At 38.4% G+C, this 21,751-nt stretch overlaps 1 protein-coding gene across 1 annotated transcript in view; it reads left to right on the top strand.

Annotated features, from left to right (window-relative positions):
* Positions 1-21,751, top strand: part of Mybl1 (MYB proto-oncogene like 1) — a 59,953-nt gene that overhangs the window by 21,666 nt on the left and 16,536 nt on the right. The window contains exons 5-8 of the mRNA XM_004653308.2: positions 3,202-3,422; positions 9,942-10,116; positions 12,921-12,992; positions 14,305-14,409. Coding sequence (XP_004653365.1) covers positions 3,202-3,422; positions 9,942-10,116; positions 12,921-12,992; positions 14,305-14,409 — 573 coding nt within the window. The remainder of the gene's footprint in view (positions 1-3,201; positions 3,423-9,941; positions 10,117-12,920; positions 12,993-14,304; positions 14,410-21,751) is intronic.

Here is a 21,751-nt window from a genome sequence, read left to right as displayed (position 1 = left end):
CCACCAGGCCCAGTGAAGTCATTCTTCCCAGTGAAGTCATTCTTTTTTTTTTTTTTTTAATTTTTTAAATTTTTATTAACATTTTCCGTGATTATAAAAAAAGGTCCCATGGTAATTCCCTCCCTCCCCACCCCCACAAGTCATTCTTAATTTGTCCTCTTTACCTTAAATGAACCACATAATGAGGTAAATATCTGGATATCATGGTTCCAGAGGGCTTATGATTACAACCAATTCTGTACATAAAAGTTGTTGAATAGAAGGGTCTGCTCTCTACTAGGAATCACTGTTTTTTTTTTTTTTTCATGGCCTTTAAAGCTTCTCTGTTGCTAATATAGTTGAGAGTTATGTCATTGGGAATTAATGCATTCTTAGTACCACTCAGAACAAATTTTAAAAGTTATTTTAGTAGGCCCAGTACTGATCTGACTTACTTAATGGCCAATGGTAAGTTTTAAAATGTGTGATCTGTTTAAAAGTCATCTACCAACCTGTAATCCTAGCTACTTGGGAGGCTGAGGCCAGAATGATTGAAAATTCTAGGTCTTGTCTTGACTACAGAGTAAATTCAAGGCTAACTAGAGTAACTTAGTGAGACCCTGTCTCAAAAAATGAAAACAGGGCTGAGGATATTGTTCAGAATAGAATGCATGGGATGCATAAGGCCCTGAATTCAGTCCCTAGTACTGCAAAAAGTACATTTAATAAATTCTTAATTTATATTTATTTACCTTTAATTTTTATTTATCTGTATGCATGTTGGGGCGAGGAGACACACCAGGGCCTCTTGCCACTGCAAATAAACACCAGTTATTTGTACTACTTTTTGCGTCCTGCGTACATAGGTGGCCTGGGCATTGAACCAGGACCAGAAGGTGGTGCAAGCAAGTGCCTTTAACCACTAAGCTATATTCTAAGACTCTCAAATATTATTTTATTTTGTTATCTTTTTTGTTTTTTGAGGTAGGGTCTCACTCTAGTCCAGGCTGACCTGGAATTCACTATGTAGTCTCAGGGTGGCCTCAAACTCTTGGCAATCCTCCTACTTCTGCCTCCTGAGTGCTGGGATTAAAGGCATGCACCACTATGCCTGGCTCAAATTTTATTTTTATTTAGTTTTTTAAAATTTATTTATTTATTTGAGAGAAGGAAAGAGGCAGAGAGGGAGAGAGAAAGAGAGATGGAGAGAATGAGCACTCCAGGGCTTCCCGCCTCTGCAGACGAACTCCAGAGGCATGTGCCCCCTTGTGCATCTGGCTGATGTGGGTCCTGGAGAATCATTGAACGGGGATCCTTTCTTTGGCTTTGCAGGCAAATGCCTTAACCGCTAAGCCATCTCTCCAGTCCTTAAATTTTATTTTTTTAACATAGTAAGTAGATACATATAGTAAAAATACTGGTATGTATTAAATATGGTCAACCAATATGTTTATAATGTGATACCTGATAATGAAGCATAGTGACAGGGAGATAAAGATGGGCTGAGGAAAACTATTTTTGCAATTTTAGGTAAAAGAAAAAATGTGGGAAAAAAAATGTGTGATCTATATTTTTTCCAGTTCACGAAGGGAAGAAGTGAAAAGCTACAGATAACTATAGATATTTACTACTTCCAATATTATTTTATTTTTAAATGTAGGCATAGAAAAGACACATGTTTCAAAATTTTTGGTTATTTCAAATTTTACATGAAAGCAGTTTAATTTATGGATCACTTTAATTACCTTTGAAGTTTTTGTTTTGCTTTTTGATTTTTCGAGGTAGGGTCTTACTCTGGCCCAGGCTGACCTGGAATTCACTATGTAGTCTCAGAGTGGCCTTGAACTCATGGCTCTCCTACTACCTCTGCCTCCTGAGTGCTGGGATTAAAGGTGTGTGCCACCATGCCTGGCTCAACCTTTGAATTTTTGATGCATTGGAAGTCAATTTTTAAAGTTTTTTGCTTTTTTCAAGGTAAGGTTTCACTCTAGGCCAGGCTAACCTGAAACTCACTATGTAGTCTCAGGGTGGCCTTAAACTCGTGGTGATCCTTCTACCTCTGCCTCCCAAGTGCTAGGTTAATTGTAAGAAAATTTAAAAAAAAATTGTTATGAGAGAGAAGGAATTGGTATGCCTGGGACTCTAGCCCCTGAAATCAAACTTCAGCCACTTGTGCCATTCTTGTGCATCACCTTGTGTGTCTGCCTTATGTGGGATCTGGAGAGTTGAACATGGGTCCTTAGGCTTTGCAGGCAAGTACCTTAACTGCTAAGCCATCTCTCCAACCTCCAAATTAGTTTTTGAACTTGTCTAATGCTGAAGCAAAATTTTTATTATGCTCTAATGTAATAATGATGCTATTATCAAAATTATCTTTAGCAAAATAGCCCTGGCTGGAATTTAGGGTATTTAAAATGACATCCTTTAAAAAATATTTTATATTTATTTGTTTATTTATTTGAGAGAGAGAGAGAATGAATGGGCACTCCAGGGCCTCTAGCCACTGCAAATGAAGTCCAGATGAATGTGCCACCTCGTGTATCTGGCTTAAATGGGGCCTGAAGAATCAAACCTGGGTCCTTTGGCTTTTTAAGTAAGTGCCTTGACCGCGAAGCCCTAAAATGATACTTTTTTTTTTTTTTTTTTTTGAGGTAAGGTCTCACTCTAACCCAGGCTGACCTGGAATTCACTACAAAGTCTTAGGCTGATCTTGAACTCACAGGGATCCTCCTGCCTCTGCCTCTTGAGTTCTGGGATTAAAGGCATACACTACCATGCCCAGTCATATTCTTTTTTTTTTTTTAGTTTTTTTGTTTATTTATTTATATGAGACAGATTGGGAGTGAAAGAGGTAGAGAGAGAAGGAGAGGGAGAATGGGCACGCCAGGGCCTCCAGCCACAGCAAATGAACTCCAGATGCGTGCGCCCCCTTATGCATCTGGCTAACGCGGGTCCTGAGGAAATGAGCCTCAAACCGGGGTCCTTAGGCTTCACAGGCAAGTGCTTAACCGCTAAGTCATCTCTCCAGCCCGCCAGTGATTTCTTAATGTCTGTCTCTCTCTGCCTTTCTCTTTCTCTGAGGTGCTAGGTATCAAGCCCAGGGCTTGTGTGCAGTAGGCAAATGCTCTATGATTAAGCATCAACAAAGCCTTGCTATTCTTGAGTTAATATTTAAAACTTCTGTTAAGGTAATGCTTTTAAAAATTCTGTTTTTGCTCTTAGGTTATTGAATTAGTTCAGAAGTACGGACCAAAAAGGTGGTCTTTAATTGCAAAACATTTAAAAGGAAGAATAGGCAAGCAGTGTAGAGAAAGATGGCATAATCATCTGAATCCTGAAGTGAAGAAATCTTCCTGGACAGAAGAAGAAGACAGGATCATCTATGAAGCACATAAGCGGCTAGGAAATCGCTGGGCAGAAATTGCCAAACTCCTTCCTGGAAGGTGCTTATAGATGGTTATACATATTTCCATACTTAAAAACTGTCTTTTATTATCTTACTATTAAATATGCTTGCAAGTCCTTTCTGGTTTTTATTTATGATTACAATTTAGATTGTACAATACAACCATTCATTTGGGACTTTTGTAATGAAATATAGGGTCTCACTCTAGCCCAGGCTGACCTGGAATTCACTATGTTGTCTCAGTCTGGTCTTGAACTCACAGTGATCCTCCTACCTCTGCCTCCTGAGTGCTAGGATTAAAGGCATGCCCCACCATGCCCAGCTTTGTAATGAAATTAAAAAAAAAAATTATTTATTTATTTGAGAGAGCAAGAGAGGGAAAGAGGTAGACACACATGTACACACACACACACACAGTGGGAGGGAGGGAGAGAATGAGCACATCAGGGCTTCCAGTTACTGCAAAGGAACTCCAGATGCATATGCTGCCTTGTGCATATGGCTTACATGGTCCTGAGGAATCGAACTGAAGTCCCTTGGGTTTTGCAGACAGATGCCATCTCTCCAGCCCTGAAATATTTGAGAGAGAATATGAATGAGAATGGACATGCCATAATCTCTTGCAACTGCAAGTGAACCTCAGACATATGCACCACATACTTGGGCACTGAACCTGGGCCAGTAGGCTTTGCAAGCAAGCGAGTTTAAGTGCTGAGCTATATCCCCATCCTTAATGAAATATTTTATAGCAATACTTGGTACAATAAAATAGACCTTAGATTTTGTAAATAATATACTCTCAGAATCATGTTTATATATTGTTGTCCTGCAAAACCTCTGTGTATAAACTATTAAAATGGAATCTAACTTAGATATTTTTTTCATATTGTATACTCTGCACAAGACTTGAGAATTACAAATATATCGGCTAAAGCAAACTGCTATGAAAGTGTTAGGAAAATTAATGGTATTTATTTATTTCACAGAGAAAGGCATATAGAGATAGAGAGAATGGGTACTACAGGGTCTATAGCTACTGCAAATACACTCCAGATGCATGCTCCACTTTGTGCATTTGGCTTTACGTGGGTACTGAGGAACTGAACCTGGGTCCTTAGGCTTTGCAGGCAAGCGCCTTAATCACTGAGCCATCTCTCCAGCCTGAAAATTCAATTTTTAATTAATTATGGTATGATTTAAAGAGTGTAAGTAGTATACATATCCATGTGGATAAAATGCAGCATTTCCCTCAGGGTTAGTAAGGTGCCAGATATGCTCTTCATTGTACTGGTTCAAATGTTTCCCAGTAGTCTTTGGCATGGCCTACCAGTAACCTTGGGTACCATATTGAGAATAGATGCACTTGAGGTTTTTGTTTTTTTTGTTTTTTTTTTTTTTTTTGTACTTGTATTTCATTGCTGTGATCTCTGTATAGTAATTCATAGTGTATACAGTTTTCTGTGTATTTCAACTTAATATTTTTATACTTTGAAAATATGTAAAGCAGCATTAATGTCTTTGTTTTGTAGATAATATATAGTTAAGGGATGGTATTGCTTTTTTTTTTTTTTTTGGTTTTTTGAGGTAGGGTCTCACTTTAGCCCAGGCTGACCAGAAATTCACTATGTAGTCTCAGGGTGGCCTCAAACTCATGGTGATCTTCCTACCTCTGCCTCCTGAGTGCTGGGATTAAAGGTGTGCACCACCACATCTGGCTCAGTATTGCATTTTTTTTTAATACAAGTTGCTAATCCTGAACTAAGAAGTCCATTTTTTGTCTCTTATACATCTTTTTTTTTTCCATCTTTAAAAAATTTGCTCCCATGTTTATGCTGTTCTGTTAATTATTGTATTGTCTATAATAGATCACAGAGTTAGGTCGTGGCAACAGATCACATTATTATTTTTTTTTTAATTTTTTTGTTCATTTTTATTTATTTATATGAGAGTGACAGAGAGAAAGAGGCAGATAGAGAGAGTGAGATTGAGAATGGGCGCGCCAGGGCTTCCAGCCACTGCAAACGAACTCCAGACGCGTGCGCCCTCTTGTGCATCTGGCTAACGTGGATCCTGGGGAATCAAGCCTCGAACCGGGGTCCTTAGGCTTCACAGGCAAGTGCTTAACCGCTAAGCCATCTCTCCAGCCCCAGATCACATTATTTAGCATACTGTATTAGTTACTTTTTACTGTGAACAAATCTTACGCATCTTGTTACTGTCTGTATAACCTATCTTAGTACCTTAACATTTTCCCTTTCCTTTCCACCCATGCCCCCTCTCCCTTGCCTTTCCCTTCCTCCTCCCCCTTCCTTTCTTTCTTTCCTTTCTCTGCCCTTTATCCTTTGCCCTTTTACTTTACTTTCACCATCCCTTTCCTTTCTCCCCTTTCCCTTTTCCCTCCTTTCACCTTTGCTCTTCCTTTTCCCTCCTATTCCTCCCTTTCCTCTCTCTTTTTTTCTTTCAATTGAACCCTGGACCTTACATATGCTAGACAAGTAATCTACCACAACTACTATAATTGTAGACAATATTCCATGGTTATTCTTTCCCTCCCCCACTTTCTTCTTTTGCACTCCACTCTCCATCATACCCCCTGCTCCTCTCGATCAGGCTCTCTTTTATTTTGATGTTATGATTATTTCTTCCTGTTACGAAGTCTTATGTAGTAGTATTAGGCACTATGATGGATATCCAGGACATTTTATGTATGGAGGAGCACGCTGTAAGGAGTCCTACCTTTCTTTTGGCTCTTACATTCTTTCCACCACCTCTTTTGCAATGGACCCTGAGCCTTGGAAAATGTGATAGAGATGTTTCAGTGCTGAGCGCTCCTCTGTCACCACTTCTCAGAGTAATCCCAAGGTCACTGCCATCTGAAAAGAGAAATTTCTCTAACCAAAAGTGAGAGTAGCATTAATATATGTGAATGAACATTAACAGAAGTGCTTACTGGGCAGTTTGGTGAGCATAGTATATACATTTAGCCAGACAGCAGCAGACGTTACACTCCTAGGGATCATGACTGCCCCTGTTTTAGGTTTCCGGTATCAGGGATATATTCCCTCCCATGGAACAGGTCTCCAGTCCAATTAGAGAGCAGTTGGTTTCCCCCATAACAGACATGCCACTATTGTACCCATTGGCTCATTTGGCCTGGCTGGCCAAATTTAAGGCTTGCAGTGTCCACTGTTGGGTTTTTCCACTGGTGATTTTTTTCTCTTCCATTGAACTTCATGCAGTATAGCTTTTTCCAGCTTTCTGTCAGCTGGTCTACATGGAGGAGGTTTTCAGCTCAGTTCCAACAGGATTTTTCAGTGGCCTTGCAACCCACGTATGTGGAGTCTTCAGCAACATGGTCTTACCATCTATTCCTGGTGGGAAACCAAGAGCCTTGTCAATGGCCTGTAATATTTTGGGGGTGTCTGTGACCTCTCTGGAAGGTATCCCATCCCTGTCACTGAAAAGTTTCTAGTAAATTCTGTGGCTTCTGAGTATCCCATTGTCCAAAAAAGTAGGTTTCCATATGACTTATTTATATTCTCTTATATTTTTATTAAACCTCCCTCCACCTTCCCTTTATTCTCTTCCCCTGACCTCACTTAGGCCTTTTCATGCCCATTAATCTATTCTACTTACATATATACAATACCATCCTCTTAAGTCCTCCCTCCCTCCCTTTCTATCTCCTTTCTAGCTTACTGGCCTCTGATACTGAGTTTTCTTCCTACTCACATAGAAGTCCAATCATTTGTGGCTAGGATACACATATGAGAGAGAAAATGTGGCATTTGGCTTTCTGGGCTTGGGTAACCTCACTAACTATAATCCTTTCGGGATCCATTCATTTTCCTGCAAATTTTATTTCAGTTTTCTTTACCACTGAGTCAAACTCCATTGTGTAAATGTGCCACATCTTCATTATCCACTCATTAGTTGAGGGACATCTAGGCTGGTTCAACTTCCTAGCTATTGTGAATAGAGTGGCAATAAACATGGTTGAGCAAGTATCTCTAAGGTAGTGAGAATATTCCTTAGGATATATGCCTAGGAGTGGTATAGCTGGGTCATATGGTAAATCTATTTTTAGCTGTCTCAGCAACCTCCACACGGATTTCCATAATGGCTGGACCAGATTGCACGTCCATCAACAGTGTAGGGGAGGGTTCTTCTTTTTTAAAAATATTTTATTTATATTTATTTATTTGCGAGAGACAGAGTAAGACAGAAGGAGAGAGAGAATGGGCATGCCAGGGCCTCAAGCCACTGTTAATGAACTCCAGACACATGCACCATCTTGTGCATCTGGCTTATGTGAGTTCTGGGGAATCACACCTCGGTCCTTTTGCTTTGCAGGTAAGTGCCTTAACCACTAATCCATCTCTCCAGCCCAAGGGTTCCTCTTTTTCCATATCCTTGCCAGCATTTATGGTCATTTGTTTTCATGATGGGATGGAATCTCAACGTAGTTTTACTCTGTATTTCCCTGATGGCTAGTTATGTAGAACATTTTTTAAGCTGTTTATATGCCAACTGTATTTCTTCTTTTGAGAACTCTATTTAATTTCATTGCCCATTTGTTAATTGGGTTATTTGATTTCTTACAAGCTTTTTAAAATTTTTTTAATTCATTTTTATTTATTTGAGAGTGACAGACAGAGAGAAAGAGGCAGAGAGAGAGAGGGGGGTGGAGAGGGAGAGAATGGGCATGCCAGGGCCTCCAGCCACTGCAAATGAACTCCAGACACATGCACCCCCTTGTGCATCTGGCTAATGTGGGTCCTGGGGAATCAAGCCTTGAACCGGGGTCCTTAGGCTTCACAGGCAAATGCTTAACCGCTAAGCCATCTTTCCAGCCCTTCTTATTAGTTTTTGAGTTCTTTGTATATCCTAGATATTAATCCTATCAGATGTATAGTTGGCAAAGATTTTCTCTTATTCTGTAAGTTGCCTCTGCTCTATTCACAGTGTCCTTTGCTGTCAAAAAATTTACAATTTCATGAAGTCACAGCAGTTGATACCTGGTTTTATTTCCTGAGCAATTGGGATTATATTCAGAAAGTCTTTGACAATACCAATATGTTGAAGGGTTTCCCCTATTTTTTCCTTTAGTAGCTTCAGAGTTTCATATCTGATTATTAAGGTCTTTGATCCACTTGGACTTAATTATTGTGAATGGAGAGAGAGAAGGATCTATTTTCACCCTTCTACGGATACATATCCAGCTTTCCCAGCAGCATTTGAAGAGGCTGTCTTTGCTCAAATGAGCATTTTTGTCAAAGATCAGCTAGCTGGCTATAGCTACCCATATTAACATCTAGTGTCTGTTTTTGTGGTGGCACCATGCTGTTTTCATTACAGTGGCTCTGTAATATAGGTTAAAATTATGTATGGTAATACCACCAGTCTTATTTTTGTTGTTCAAAATTGTTTTAGATATTCGATGTTTTTTGTGCTTCTAAATGAATATTTGGATTGTTTTTTTCTATTTCTGTGAAACATGCCATTGGAATTTTAGTAGGGATTGCATTAAGTGCTATTAAATTAAATTGCTTTGGTAAGATTGCCATTTTTCACAATATTTATTCTTCCAATCCAAGAACAAGGGATATCTTCCCATTTCCTAGTGTCTTCTGCAATTTGTTAAGTGCATATATGTTTAGGATTGTAAGGTCCTCCTGTTGGAGCGTTCCTTTAATCGATATAAATTGACCTTCCTTATCTTTTCTAACTAATGTTGGTCTGAAGTCTACCCTGTCATATATTAGGCTAGTGACCCCTGCTTGTTTTCTAGGCCCATTTGCTTGAAACACTGTTTTCCAACCTTAACTAAGATAGTGTCCATCCTTGAATACATTTTTTTCTTTTTCCAGCTTTTGATTTTGAGACTGGGTCTTGTTTATGTGGCCATGAATTCCCTATACTCCTGCTATTGCCTCTAAGTGCTGGGATTACAGGTTTATAACACTGTGCATAGCTCTTTTTTCTGGTCTTACATGCTAGTTCATTCTTATTCAGATTGTAGCTATATGGTCATTTCACCAGAGGTATACCTGGATCACCTAACTAAAGGTATCCCACTGGCTCACTTTCTTATATTACTTAAGTGTCTGCATTGCAATGATATTTTTCTTTTTTCTATTTATTTGTTTTTTTTCAAGGAGAGAAAAAGAGAAGATGGGGAAGGGGTGCATGCACCAAGGCCTCTTGCCACTGTAAATGTACTCCGGATGCATGTGCCACTTTGCATCTGGCTTTAAGTGGATAAGTGTTTGCAAGCAGGTGGCTTTAAGCACTGAGCAACCTCTCTAGCCTGCAGTGATTTTTTTTTTTCTTATTTATATTTTTGGGTTTCTTTTTTTTAAATCTTCCTTCCTTTTCCTTTGTAATACTTTGACCTAGAATGTTAGCTTCATAACAGTAAGGCCCCTTCATGTCTTTTTCAACATATCTCTGGTGCTTAGAAATGTGCCACTTGTGAAGTTTTGTGCTAGTTATACAATATTAAAATTTGTGGAGTGCTTACTTCCCTTTTTAAATTACTCACTTTCATTTCTAGGACTGATAATTCTATCAAAAATCACTGGAATTCTACTATGCGAAGAAAAGTGGAACAGGAGGGCTACTTACAAGATGGAATAAAATCAGAACGATCTTCTTCAAAACTTCAACACAAACCTTGTGCGCCTATGGACCATTTGCAAACCCAGAATCAATTTTACATACCTGTTCAGGCACATATTTTTAATTTTTTTACTATTTAAATTTTTTCTTAAGTTGCTATTGGGTCTTAGTTCCTCTATGGGAAAGTTGCCTGGTTTTATCATTGTTTCTCTGTGTGTTGTGTATGCCTGTGCATGTGTGTGCATGTAGGGTGTTCCTAGCACAACCTTAGGCACTCAGCCCATCCTTCTATTATTTTATTTTATTTTTTTGAAATGGGTTCTTTCATTGGTCTGCAACTCACTAATTAGGTAAAACTGACTGGCTCACAAGCTTGAGGGATCTTTCTGTCACTGTCTTCCTTCCTCTGGGATTGCCACCACACCCAGCATTTTAATGTAAGTTCTGGGGACCGAGCTTAAATTCTCATGCTTGGGAGACAGAGCACTCTCCTGACAGTTATCTCCCTGGCCTTACTGCTTAGTTTCTTAGTTGGACAGGTAAACTCATGTGGTGTGTGTATGTGGGGCACACAGATATACATTAAATTTCTAAACTGAAACAATATGCCATAACTTTCACAAATATTTTGGTTAAAAACTTAGTAAAATGTTTTATATATAATTATCACATTGAGAAATATATATATATACACACACACATAGTTACCAATACTCTTTAATTCTTTGCATTTGTGATTCAGTTGACATCTAAAGGTGTGCTTTGGACGTATATTGTATTTTTCACTTACTGTTCTGTGTGATTAGTATTGCTTATCCTATAGGTTTGTATAAAATGGTTTAAAGGAGAAGTACTCAAAATTATTAAAGTGATCTTTGGGGGGGGTCTTTGATGTTGTTCAACTTTTCATTTTACTTAGATGACTTTAGCCTTTGCTTAGATTCATTATAATAGAAATTATCTGAGTTCTAAATGAAACAAGCTCTAGGTTGCCCTTTACTGTACATTTTCCTACCTGTAAGAAACTTCTTTTGGCGTCTTCATAGGACTTGCTTTATCTTTTCATTTTTGTCTATTATTTGTTTTGATGATTAATTCTTGCCTATTATTTTTTAATGATGATTAATTCTTGTTTCTTTTCATATAATATGTAAACATTGCTAGGACTAAAAAGTATCTATCAAAAGATAAAATTAGAGCTGAGTGTGGTGGTGCACACCTTTGATCCCAGTACGCGGGAGGCTGAGGTAGGAGGATCACCATGAGTTCAAGGGCACCCTGAGGCAACATAGTGAATTCCAGGTCAGCCTGGACTAGAGTGAAACCTTACCTCGAAAAACCAAAACATAAATAAATAAATAAAATGAATAAATAAAATAAAATTAGGCAAGGTGTTGAAAAGTTCATTTTGATCATGCCTCAGATTTTATTTACTTTTTATGAACGTTACTAAATTTTTAAAGACATACTTTAAAAAGGCATACTTGAAGTACTGACTTTTTACAAATGCAAAAACATGTGAAGACAGTGTAGGTTTTTTTTTTTTTAATTTTTAATTTTTTGAGGTAGGGTCTCACTCTAGCCCAGGCTGACCTGGAATTCACTATGGAGTCTCAGGGTGGCCTCGAACTCACGGCAGTCCTCCTATCTCTGCCTCCCGAGTGCTGGGATTAGAGGCATGCTCCACCATGCCTGGTGACAGTGTGGTTTTTTACCTTAAAGTTTTATTTCTTTAGAGTTCTACATTTCAACAGCATAAACCATAAACTGAAATGTTCTGCATTTTTATCTTGGAAAGGCTATCATTTAATTTTTTAAAATATTTTATTTGTTCATGAGAGAGAGAGATTGAGATTGAGAGAATAGACAAGCCAGGGCCTCTAGCCAATGCAAACAAATTCCAGACACATGTGCTACCTTATTCATTTGACTTACTTGGGCATTGGGAAATCAAAACTGGGTCTTTTGGCTTTGCAGACAAGTGCCTTAACTGCTAAGCCATCTCTCCAGCCCAAATTAAAAAAAAATTATTATTATTATTTTTATTTATTAGAAAGAGAGAGAGAGAGAGAGAGAGAGAGAGAGAAACAGACAGAGAGAATGGGCATGCCAGGGCCTCCAGCCAGTGCAAACAAACTCCAGACACATGTGCCAGCTGCCTTGGCTTACATGGGTCCTGAGGAATTGAACCTGAGTCCTTTGACTTTGCAGGCAGGTACCTTAACCATTAAGCCATCACTCTGTAAAACTTATTTTAAAAATTGAAAAAATCACTTGGTGCCAAGGGAGTGTTTTGCAACCTTCACCAAAAAATAAAGGTTTTTCTTATGTTTTAAAAATTGTGGGTCTGGGGAAATGGCTTCATGGATAAAGAACTTGCTGCTCAACATGGAGTACTTTCAAACATGTAGTGTATCATGTTTACAGTAGACTGTTAGGCTGATTAATCTAGGCTATGAAGCCAGGCTTTGTGTTATACACTTGAAATTCTAGAACTCAAGAGGCTGAGGCAAGAGGATTACAAGTTTAAGACCAGCATGAACTACATGCTAAGTTCAGGCCCGCTTGGGCTGAATAATGAGACCCTGTCTCAAAATAAACAAGCAGGCAAACGAAGGAAAACAACAATTCCCCCAAGTAAAATAAGCAAACAAGAAATCAAACTCTCCCAAACTAGGTTAAATAATTTTCATATTTCATCTAATAAAAGTTGAGGGATTTTTCTATATTTTTATGCTTGTATCAGATTCTAGGGACAAGTGATTTCATTATGAGGCAAGAAATTATTACAAGCATGAATTTTCTAAATTGTTAGGTACTTCTTTTTCAATGTTCACATTTAATCACAAGTTTTATTTTCTTTAGATTAAAAAACATGCATATGTTTAATAGTCTTACTTTACTTAATTTTTAGATTCCTGGATATCAATATGTATCATCTGAAGGAAATTGTGTAGAACATGTTCAAACTTCTGCCTTTATTCAGGTAAGTTTTATTTGTAACAAAGGAAGAGTCAGACATAGTGCACACCTATAATCCCAGCGCTCAGAATGCTGAGGCAGGAGGATTGTCATGAGTTCAAGATCAGCCTGAGTGATGTAGTATCAGGCAAGCCAGGGGTGCATAATAAGACCCTGTCCTAAACACACACACACACACACACACACACACACACACACACACACACACACACAGAGAGAGAGAGAGAGAGAGAGAGAGAGAGAAAGAGAAACAGAAAAACAAAAAACTTGGAAGCCTGGTGATATGGTGTGGGCCTGTGATTCCAGCACTTGGGAGGCTGAAGCATTAATATTGTGAATTGGAGGCCAGCCTGGGCTACATAGTGAGTCCCCATGTCTAATAAATAAATGCATAAGTGAAAAGGTTTATAAATGGATTTGAGAATAGAAACTGGAAGTATGAGGCAGTGGACAGTAACCAGTGTGGTTATTAGTTAAATTTTACAACTTGAAGCATTCACACATTTTCCAAGTTGTATAGGATATATTATAGGTTAGTAGACTAAAATACTCCAGACATACATTTTTTTTTTTCCAAAGGTAGGGTTCCATTCTAGCCCAGGCTGACCTAGAATTCACTATGTAGTCTCAGGGTGGCCTCGAACCCATGGCAATCCTTCTACCTCTGCCTCCCAAGTGCTGGGATTAAAAGCGTGTGCTACCATGCCTGGCTCAGACATACATTTTTAACTGATGCATAGGTGATGAAATGTTTTTTTAAAAATTATATTGAGATAAGAGCTCATGTAGCCCAGGCTGCCCTTGAACTTGCCATGTAGTTGAGGGTGACCTTGAATTTCTGATCTTCCCCCAAGTGCTAAGATTGCAGGTATGTGCCACCATACCCAGTTACATGTGGTGCTGGGGATTGGACCCAGGGCTTCGTGTATGCTAGGCAAGCACTCTACTAACTGAGCTACGTAACCAACCAGCTGTTTCTTTTTTTTGAGTAAGGGTGTCATGTTGTAGTCCAGGCTGGCCTTTAACTAGCAATCCTTTCTGTGTTCTTGAGTGTAGTAATTGCAATGTGGGCACTACGCTTGATGTAGTATGTTTTAAACATTTAAATTTCCCCAAATCCTTTCTACTAAATGGAAGATTATTTACTAGCTCAGTTTTAGAGTCTGGAAGAATTGTGACATACAGTTGTACCATTAAGGGTTTGTAGCATTAAGCTTTATTTTAGGTTGTATAGAAGAAAATAAAAATTAGAGCACCAATATTTTAAAGCAGTTGTGTAAGTTGCCTATTTTTATCTTTAATTTAACTTACTTTAGCAACCCTTTGTTGATGAAGATCCTGATAAGGAAAAGAAAATAAAGGAACTTGAGTTGCTTCTTATGTCAGCTGAGAATGAAGTTAGAAGAAAGCGATTTCCATCCGTAAGAAATAAGCTTATGTGTTTTTATTTTGTTAGAATCCTTTCTACATATGCTTTTATAATTTTTTGCTAGCTAGCAAGCATTTCAATATAACTTCACATTTAATTTTTTTTTAATTTATTTGAGAGGGAGAGAGCGAGAGAGAAAGAAAATAAAAAGAGGTAGATAAAAAGAATGGGTGCACCAGGGCCTCAAGCCACTGCACACCAACTCCAGACACATGTGCCACCTTGAGCATCTGGCTTATTGGTAATTGAACCTGGGTCCTTAGGTTTTGTAGGCAAGTGCCTTAACTGCTAAGCTGTGTTTCCAGCCCAAACTTGACATTTTAATATGGAGTAAACATTGTTTTTTTTTTTTTCCTTTTAATTTGTAACTTTGAAGGTGTTTAATTATGAACATCTCTTTCAGCATGTTTTGTAATGTTTGTTTAATGAGTTATAAATGTCAAACAGACATGGGGTAAAGTCTTTGATTTGTATTTTTGTGAAAATTATGTGTGGCTTAAGGTAAGCTTTGGCTTTATTTTAGACATCCCATGTAATGATGACTCTAGTAGAAAAGGACAGATGCAGAGAGAGATAAGCTCTAAAATTACTTTCTTTTAGAAAAATTTTCCTGTTTATTTATGATATGAATTCAGTAAAAAGAACATTAAGAAGATGTAGAAAGAAAGCCTTTAAATTTTAATGCCCTCTAAAGAATTTTTTTCAAGAAAAAGGAGGAATTTTATATGGATATTGAGTTTCAGTTACCAGATGCAGAAACTTTAGATTTGGTTAGAATATCTAGGAGTATTAGATAAACGACATTTGTGCTACTTATTTTCTCATTGCTGTGAACTAATACCCTGCCAAAAGCAAGTTATAAAGGGTTAATTTGGCTTACAAATTTTTTTACAGTAGAAATAAATGTATTTTCCCAAGATATTCATTATGGACCAGTCATGCATTTAAATATAATGCTCTAAAACATTATCCACAAAGAGCTTACAGATCACATTTAATAACAAAACATCTAGTTGCTTAATACATATTTTTACAGTTACAATTTAATTTTCAAAACCAAACATGTAAGTATTATCACTTTATAGCAAAGGACATTTAAGTGGATTGCACAAACAGGCAGACTTGTGTGATAAGAGGAGAAAGAAGAAAATTATAATTAAGCCCCAGAATTTATAAGACAGTATTCAGATACTTCTTTTTAACTCAGGCCTAATTTTATAATGAGCCAGGTCACTGAGTATTAGATTTTGATAAAAATATAATCTTGGGCTGGAGGGATGGCTTAGCAGTTAAGGCATTTGCCTGCAAAACCAAAGGACCCAGGTTCGACTCCCCAGGACCCATGTTAGCCAGATGCACAAGGGGGCGCATACATCTGGAGTTTGTTTACAGTGGTTGGAGGCTCTGGCATGCCAATTCTTTCTCTCTGTCCCTCCCTCTTTCTCTGCCAAATAAGTAAATAAAAAGAAAATATTTAAAAATATGTAGTTATCCATATCAGCTGGTAACCCCACCCCGCTTCGATAATGTGTGATGGACATTAGTAATTTCCTAAACCACGACTGATGCTGTGTGTGTTACTTTTTCTTATACATGAACTGAGGCCCTGTAACACTCAAACATGTCAAGTAAAAATTGGTTCTAGAGACTTTACCCATGAATTTAGTAACTGTTTATTGAAAACCTATTTTTCCCTTGTCTCCAGAACTCACTACTGAAAATACAGCTGCTCAAGCTCTGGCTCTGAGTCACTGAGTCTTTAGTTCATCTTTCAAGACACACAGAGATAGAAATTTTCTCTAAGGACAAAGCTGTCTTTGGACTTTCATCAGGGGTATTTCTGAAGTGTACACATTCATCTAATACAGCCTCCTCTCTTTGTCTGTCATTTGGTACTTAAGTCTATGTCACATATTTTGTCTTCCCTTGGCGTTTTCTACAACCTATTTTAGTTTTGTCCAGCCGGTGTGCTTTTCCTTCATCTCTGTGCTAGAGCTGTTCCCTGTCACTGCTGTCCTTTGCTTTCCTTGAACCAGTTTGATCATCTGGGCTTTCCTACCTTCCTTCTTCTAGCTTCTTATCCACAAGATGACTATTAGTGACACTTCCTTAAAGGCTAGGTCTTCAGTGAGTTCTACTCATAAGCACTTCAATGGGTACTGCTTTGCTCAAAGAAACGTTGTATACTTTAGATTACCTCTGCGACAACATTCATTTTGAATGCTATTCAAAAGTATCCTGAAAAAAATGGTTTCTTGAGGATTTCTGTCATATAAGTTGGTATTAAAAGAATACATTTCTCAACAAAAGATGTTTTTACTTTTGTCAATTCAATTATAAATACTGGATTTTGCAAGATCACAGTTAAAATATTTGGTATAAGACATCAATTTATACATACAATGGATAGATCAAAAAGTTCACTTTTTGGCTTCATGATGAGAAATTAAAATTTATAGGATATATTAAGGTTGAAACTTAAAAAACCCTAAACAATAAAAAACTAAGACAGTTTTTTATTGTAATGTCTATTAACTTCAGACTATATAAGTAATGAAACTCTGCAAGTAAGATAATATCAAGTCAGTTGTCATCCATGACCCATAATCCTTTTATATTTTAACTCAAAGACAAGTATAATGTAAAAGTAAGTAAACTTTAACTTTCCAGATGTTCTGGCTAAGAATTATTAGTCAAGTCAGATAATTTATTTGCCATAAGTGACCTCTTAATTGTTATGAGGTAGCAGTCATGAACTGTACCACCTTCTGTGGAGGTTGTTCCCTCTACTCATGAGGCTTCCCATTTCATATGACAAGTATGAACAAGGGACAGAAGAGCCACCTTTCATTGTTTCTTTTTTTTTCCTTTTTTTTGGGGGGGGGAAGGGTAGGGTCTTGTTCTAGCCCAGGCTGACCTGGAATTCACTCAGTAGTCTCAGGGTGGCCTTGAACTCAAGGTGATCCTCCTACTTCTGCCTCCCAAGTGCCAAGTGCTGGGATTAAAGGCATGTGCCACCATGCCTGGCTCTTCATTGTTTCTTTGATTCTTGGTGTTTTCATAGTATCCTAAATACCTGATTTCAATTTTACAGCAAAACAAACATCAATGTTTATGCTGGTTAGTTACTACTCCAAGTTGCATGTATTAATGACTTCCAACATAATCTCTAGGAATAATTCATACTTCTGAACCATGCTTTAGAAAAACATTTGAGAAGTCTAAGCAGGATTTATTCCTATTTCATCATTGGTAATAATTGCACTTGTTGCTGCAGGAATAATTGCACTTGTTGTGGCAGGAACTTTAAATTCTTTTGCTGTAAACTTTAAGACTGCTGTCAAAGGCATACTTTCAGGAACACAGTACTTTGTAGGGCAGCCACGGGTCAGACATGAGTGTGATCTTAAAGGACACCTTTGACATGGTGGAGCCACACTGACACCCTGCAGCCCTGGTCTTGACTTGGCTTACAATTTTTTGTTGTTGTTGGTTTTTCGAGGTAGGGTTTCACTCTAGCTCAGGCTGACCTGGAATTCACTATGTAGTCTCAGGGTGGCCTCAAAATCACAGCAATCCTCCTACCTCTGCCTCCCGAGTGCTGGGATTAAAGGCGTGTGCCACCGTGCCCGGCCTTGGCTTACAATTTTAAGGGGAAGGTTTTGGTGGGGAAGGAATGACAGCAGTAATGGGAACAGAGATGTCATATCTTCCTAGAGTCAGGAAACAGAGAACAAAGGGGAAGTGAGGCTGGGCCATAGAACCTTAAGGATTGTCCCCCATGTCCTATTTCCTTGAACAAGTTTCCATCTCCTAAAGATTCCACAATCTTCCCAAATAGAGCCACCCTGATGAGGAACAAGTATTCAAACTCATGCACCTATGTGGGACATAGCACATTCAGACTCAATTGGACTCACTAGGTTCCGCAGCTATCTCATGATATAAAGTACATTTAGTTTAACTTCAAAATTCACCATAGTCTTTTACCAGTCCCCAAACTGAAAAAGGTCACAGTCTCATTGGAAACTCAAGGCATTTTCCTTGCTGTGAGCCCTATGAAATCAAAACACAAGTGAATGGCACAGAATAAACATTCCCATTCCAAAAGGGAAGGAATGGATCAAAGCAAGACTGAAGCCCAGCAGGGCAAACACCAAATCTTGTATATGCTGGACTTACGAAATGTCTGGGTTCCAAATGCGTGGGTAGTTCTATCCCTCCAGTTCTGCTGTCTATAGTACACATGGCCTCTCTTGGGCTAGCTTTTCTCTGAGACTGTAGCTTTTTTTTTTATTTTTTATTTTTTATTTTTAGCAGACATCCCATGGTCCTGGCATCTCTAACATCCTGGAGTCTCTATTGTAACTTAAGGTTCACCTTTACAGCTTCAGGAAGTGGCCTCTCTGGGTGTTTTTATAGGGATTCTAACTAGGTCATACATTGCCTGGTCTCAGTGGCTCTCTGGAACCGTGGTGCAATACTCCATGACTCTTTCAACCATATGTTTTTTCATGCCTTCAAAACCAGTATAAAGTTCTGCTGCCAGTTGGGTTGAAGACTGGCTCCAAGCTATAGTTGCATCTCTATGCCTTGATTCCTGCACCTGAAAAACACTTTCCTAGTCTTCGAAGAGAAGGAAGTTTCTTAAGTATTTTACCTTCAGACTTACTGTTTTCAAAATAATCTGCATTCCAGAGGCCAGTAAGTTAAAAAGGAGACATAAAGGGAAGAGAAAGGAAGGGAGGAGGGTACTTAATAGGTTGATATTGTATATATGTAAGTACAATGATTGAGATGTGGAGGTAATATGATGGAGAATGGAATTTCAAAGGGGAAAGTGTGGGGGGGGGGCGGGGGGAGGGAACTACCATGGGATTTTTTTTATAATCATGGAAAATGCTAATAAAAATAATCTGCATTCCTACTAGCTAGGGCTTTACCATCAGGGCATCTTTTCTATAGTCCCAGTGCAAAACCATATGCTTCCTTTTAATAGTGTTAAACCCTTTAACAGTTACAGTCATTTTGGCTGTAATATTTCTGAAACCTCTTTTTTTTTTTTTTTTTTTTTGAAGTAGGGTCTCTAGTCAGGCTGACCTGGAATTCACTATGTAGTCTCAGGGTGGCCTTGAACTCAAGGCGATCCTCCTACTTCTGCCTCCCAAGCGCTGGGATTAAGGGCGTGCACCACTACGCCTGGCTTGCTTTCTGAAACATCTAATTTGCTCACATTTCTTTTCTTGTCATGCTTCCCATTTTAAAAAATTTCTTCCCTGTATTTTGTTTTGCTCTGTTGTTGTAGATCTGAATTAGAAAAGTTATCAAAAACCATGCCACATAGTCATTGTTTTTCTTTCTTGAAATTTCTCCATCAAGCATTAGTCTATTACTTTTTGTCCATTACTTTTAACATACTTTTTTGTATATGGTATGTGTGGTGTGGTGTGTTTGGTAGATGGTGTGTCTATACACTATATCCGCATGTATACAGATGAGTGCATCCTGTATGCAAATGTGCAGAGGCTGGAATAGAATCTTGAGTGTTCTTTATCACTCTTTCATGTTGTTTCCTTGAGATGGAATCTCTCACTAAACCTGGAGCTCACATTTTCAGTCAGTCTAGATGACCAACAAGTCCCAGCAATTCTCAAGTTCTGCATGACTGGGGTTGCATGCATATAGTCATGGTAGCTTTTTACATGGGTGCTTAGTAATTGAACTAAGACCTCCCCAAGCTCTCATGCATGCGCAACAAGCACTTTCACCTACTAACACATCTCCCCAGACCCTAGTCCATTACTCTTAAATTCAGCCCTATTTAAATTCTCAGGACACAAACAGAAGGCAGCCAAATTCCCTTGCAGCTTATCATGTAAAATTGCCTCTAGTCCAGGTCCTGATAAGAGTCCTTGTTACCATCTGAAATCTCATGGGCCAAGCCTCCATTATCCATGTTTTTCTTGGCATTCTGGCCTTTTAAACTCCCACTCGAATGGGCCATTAAGCTCTCCTTATAGCCTTCTAGTTCTTCTTTGATCCCAAGTTCCAAATGCTTATATAGTCTTCCTGCAAACCTGTTACAAAAGCTTACAAACCACATGGTTAGGGTTCTTAAAGAAATTACCCCACTCTTGGTATGAATTTACTATATCATATATTTTCTTGTGACTGTGAACTTGACCAGTAGTAACTTATGGAAGGGAAATGATTTAATTTGACTTACAGTTTTAAGAGGAAGTTTTGTTGATAAGAAAGGTGTGGGAGCAAGAACAGAGTTGGTTGCAGGAAGCATAGAACAAACTGGAAGTGGGGCTGGGCCATAAAATCTTAAGGCTCATTTCTAGTGACCCACTTCCTTTAGCAAGACTCCATTCCTGAAGGTTTCACAACCTTTCAAACAGTGCTACTTTGCTGAGGGCCAAGTATTCAAACACATGAGTCTACAGGGGGCATTTCATATTCAGACCACAACAGTATTTATTCTAGTAGAATTAAACAGGCCATACCAGATGGATTGAAAGAAAAAAAAAAAAAAGAGATATTAGTTGTTACTTACAAGATAATTTTAAAAGTTTAGGATAGAGCTGGAGAAATGGCTTAGCAGTTAAAGCGCTTGCCTGCAAAGCCAAAGGACCCTGGTTTGATTCCCTAGGACCCATATAAGCCAGATGCACAAGGAGGCATATGCATCTGGAGTTCATTTGTAGTGGCCGGAGGCCCTGGAATGCCCATTCTCTCTCTCTGTCCCTCTTTCTCTCTCAAATAAACACATAAATAAAATATATTTTAGAAAATAAAATTTAAAAAGTTAAAAATAATATAAAATTTTTTTGAATTTATAAAGAGTTTTTTTGGATAGCTCTATAACTCAGTGGTAAAGCATTTACCTAATATGCATGAGGGCCTAGGTTGAATCCTAGTACTGATAAAACCTCTTTCTTCTTTGGGGCTGAATGAGTGGGCAGATGCACTGAGTTACTGGAAACTCAGTCAACATCACTGTGATAGAATAAACTGAGATCTGGCCTGTAGGGATGACTGAGCAGTAAAGGTACTTGCCTGCGAAGCCAAAGGACCCAGTTTTGATTCCCCAGGACCTATGTAAGCCAGATGCACAAAGTGGCACATTCATCTGAAGTTCTATTGGGAGGAGGCCCCGGGCATGTCCATACACCCCCAACTGTCTCTTTGTGCTTACAAATAAATAAATAAAATATAAAAAGAAACAAAAAATTTGCCCTTCCTCAGGTATTTCCTTAAAGTAATGGAAGTGTGCATATGTCTGTGTATCTGTGTCTGTGTGTCTGTATGATATTAGATATATAAGCAAA

Source organism: Jaculus jaculus, chromosome 2 (genome assembly GCF_020740685.1).
Source record: "Jaculus jaculus isolate mJacJac1 chromosome 2, mJacJac1.mat.Y.cur, whole genome shotgun sequence".
Taxonomy (NCBI): Eukaryota; Metazoa; Chordata; class Mammalia; order Rodentia; family Dipodidae; genus Jaculus; species Jaculus jaculus.
This window is presented reverse-complemented; position numbering and strand designations above follow the sequence as displayed.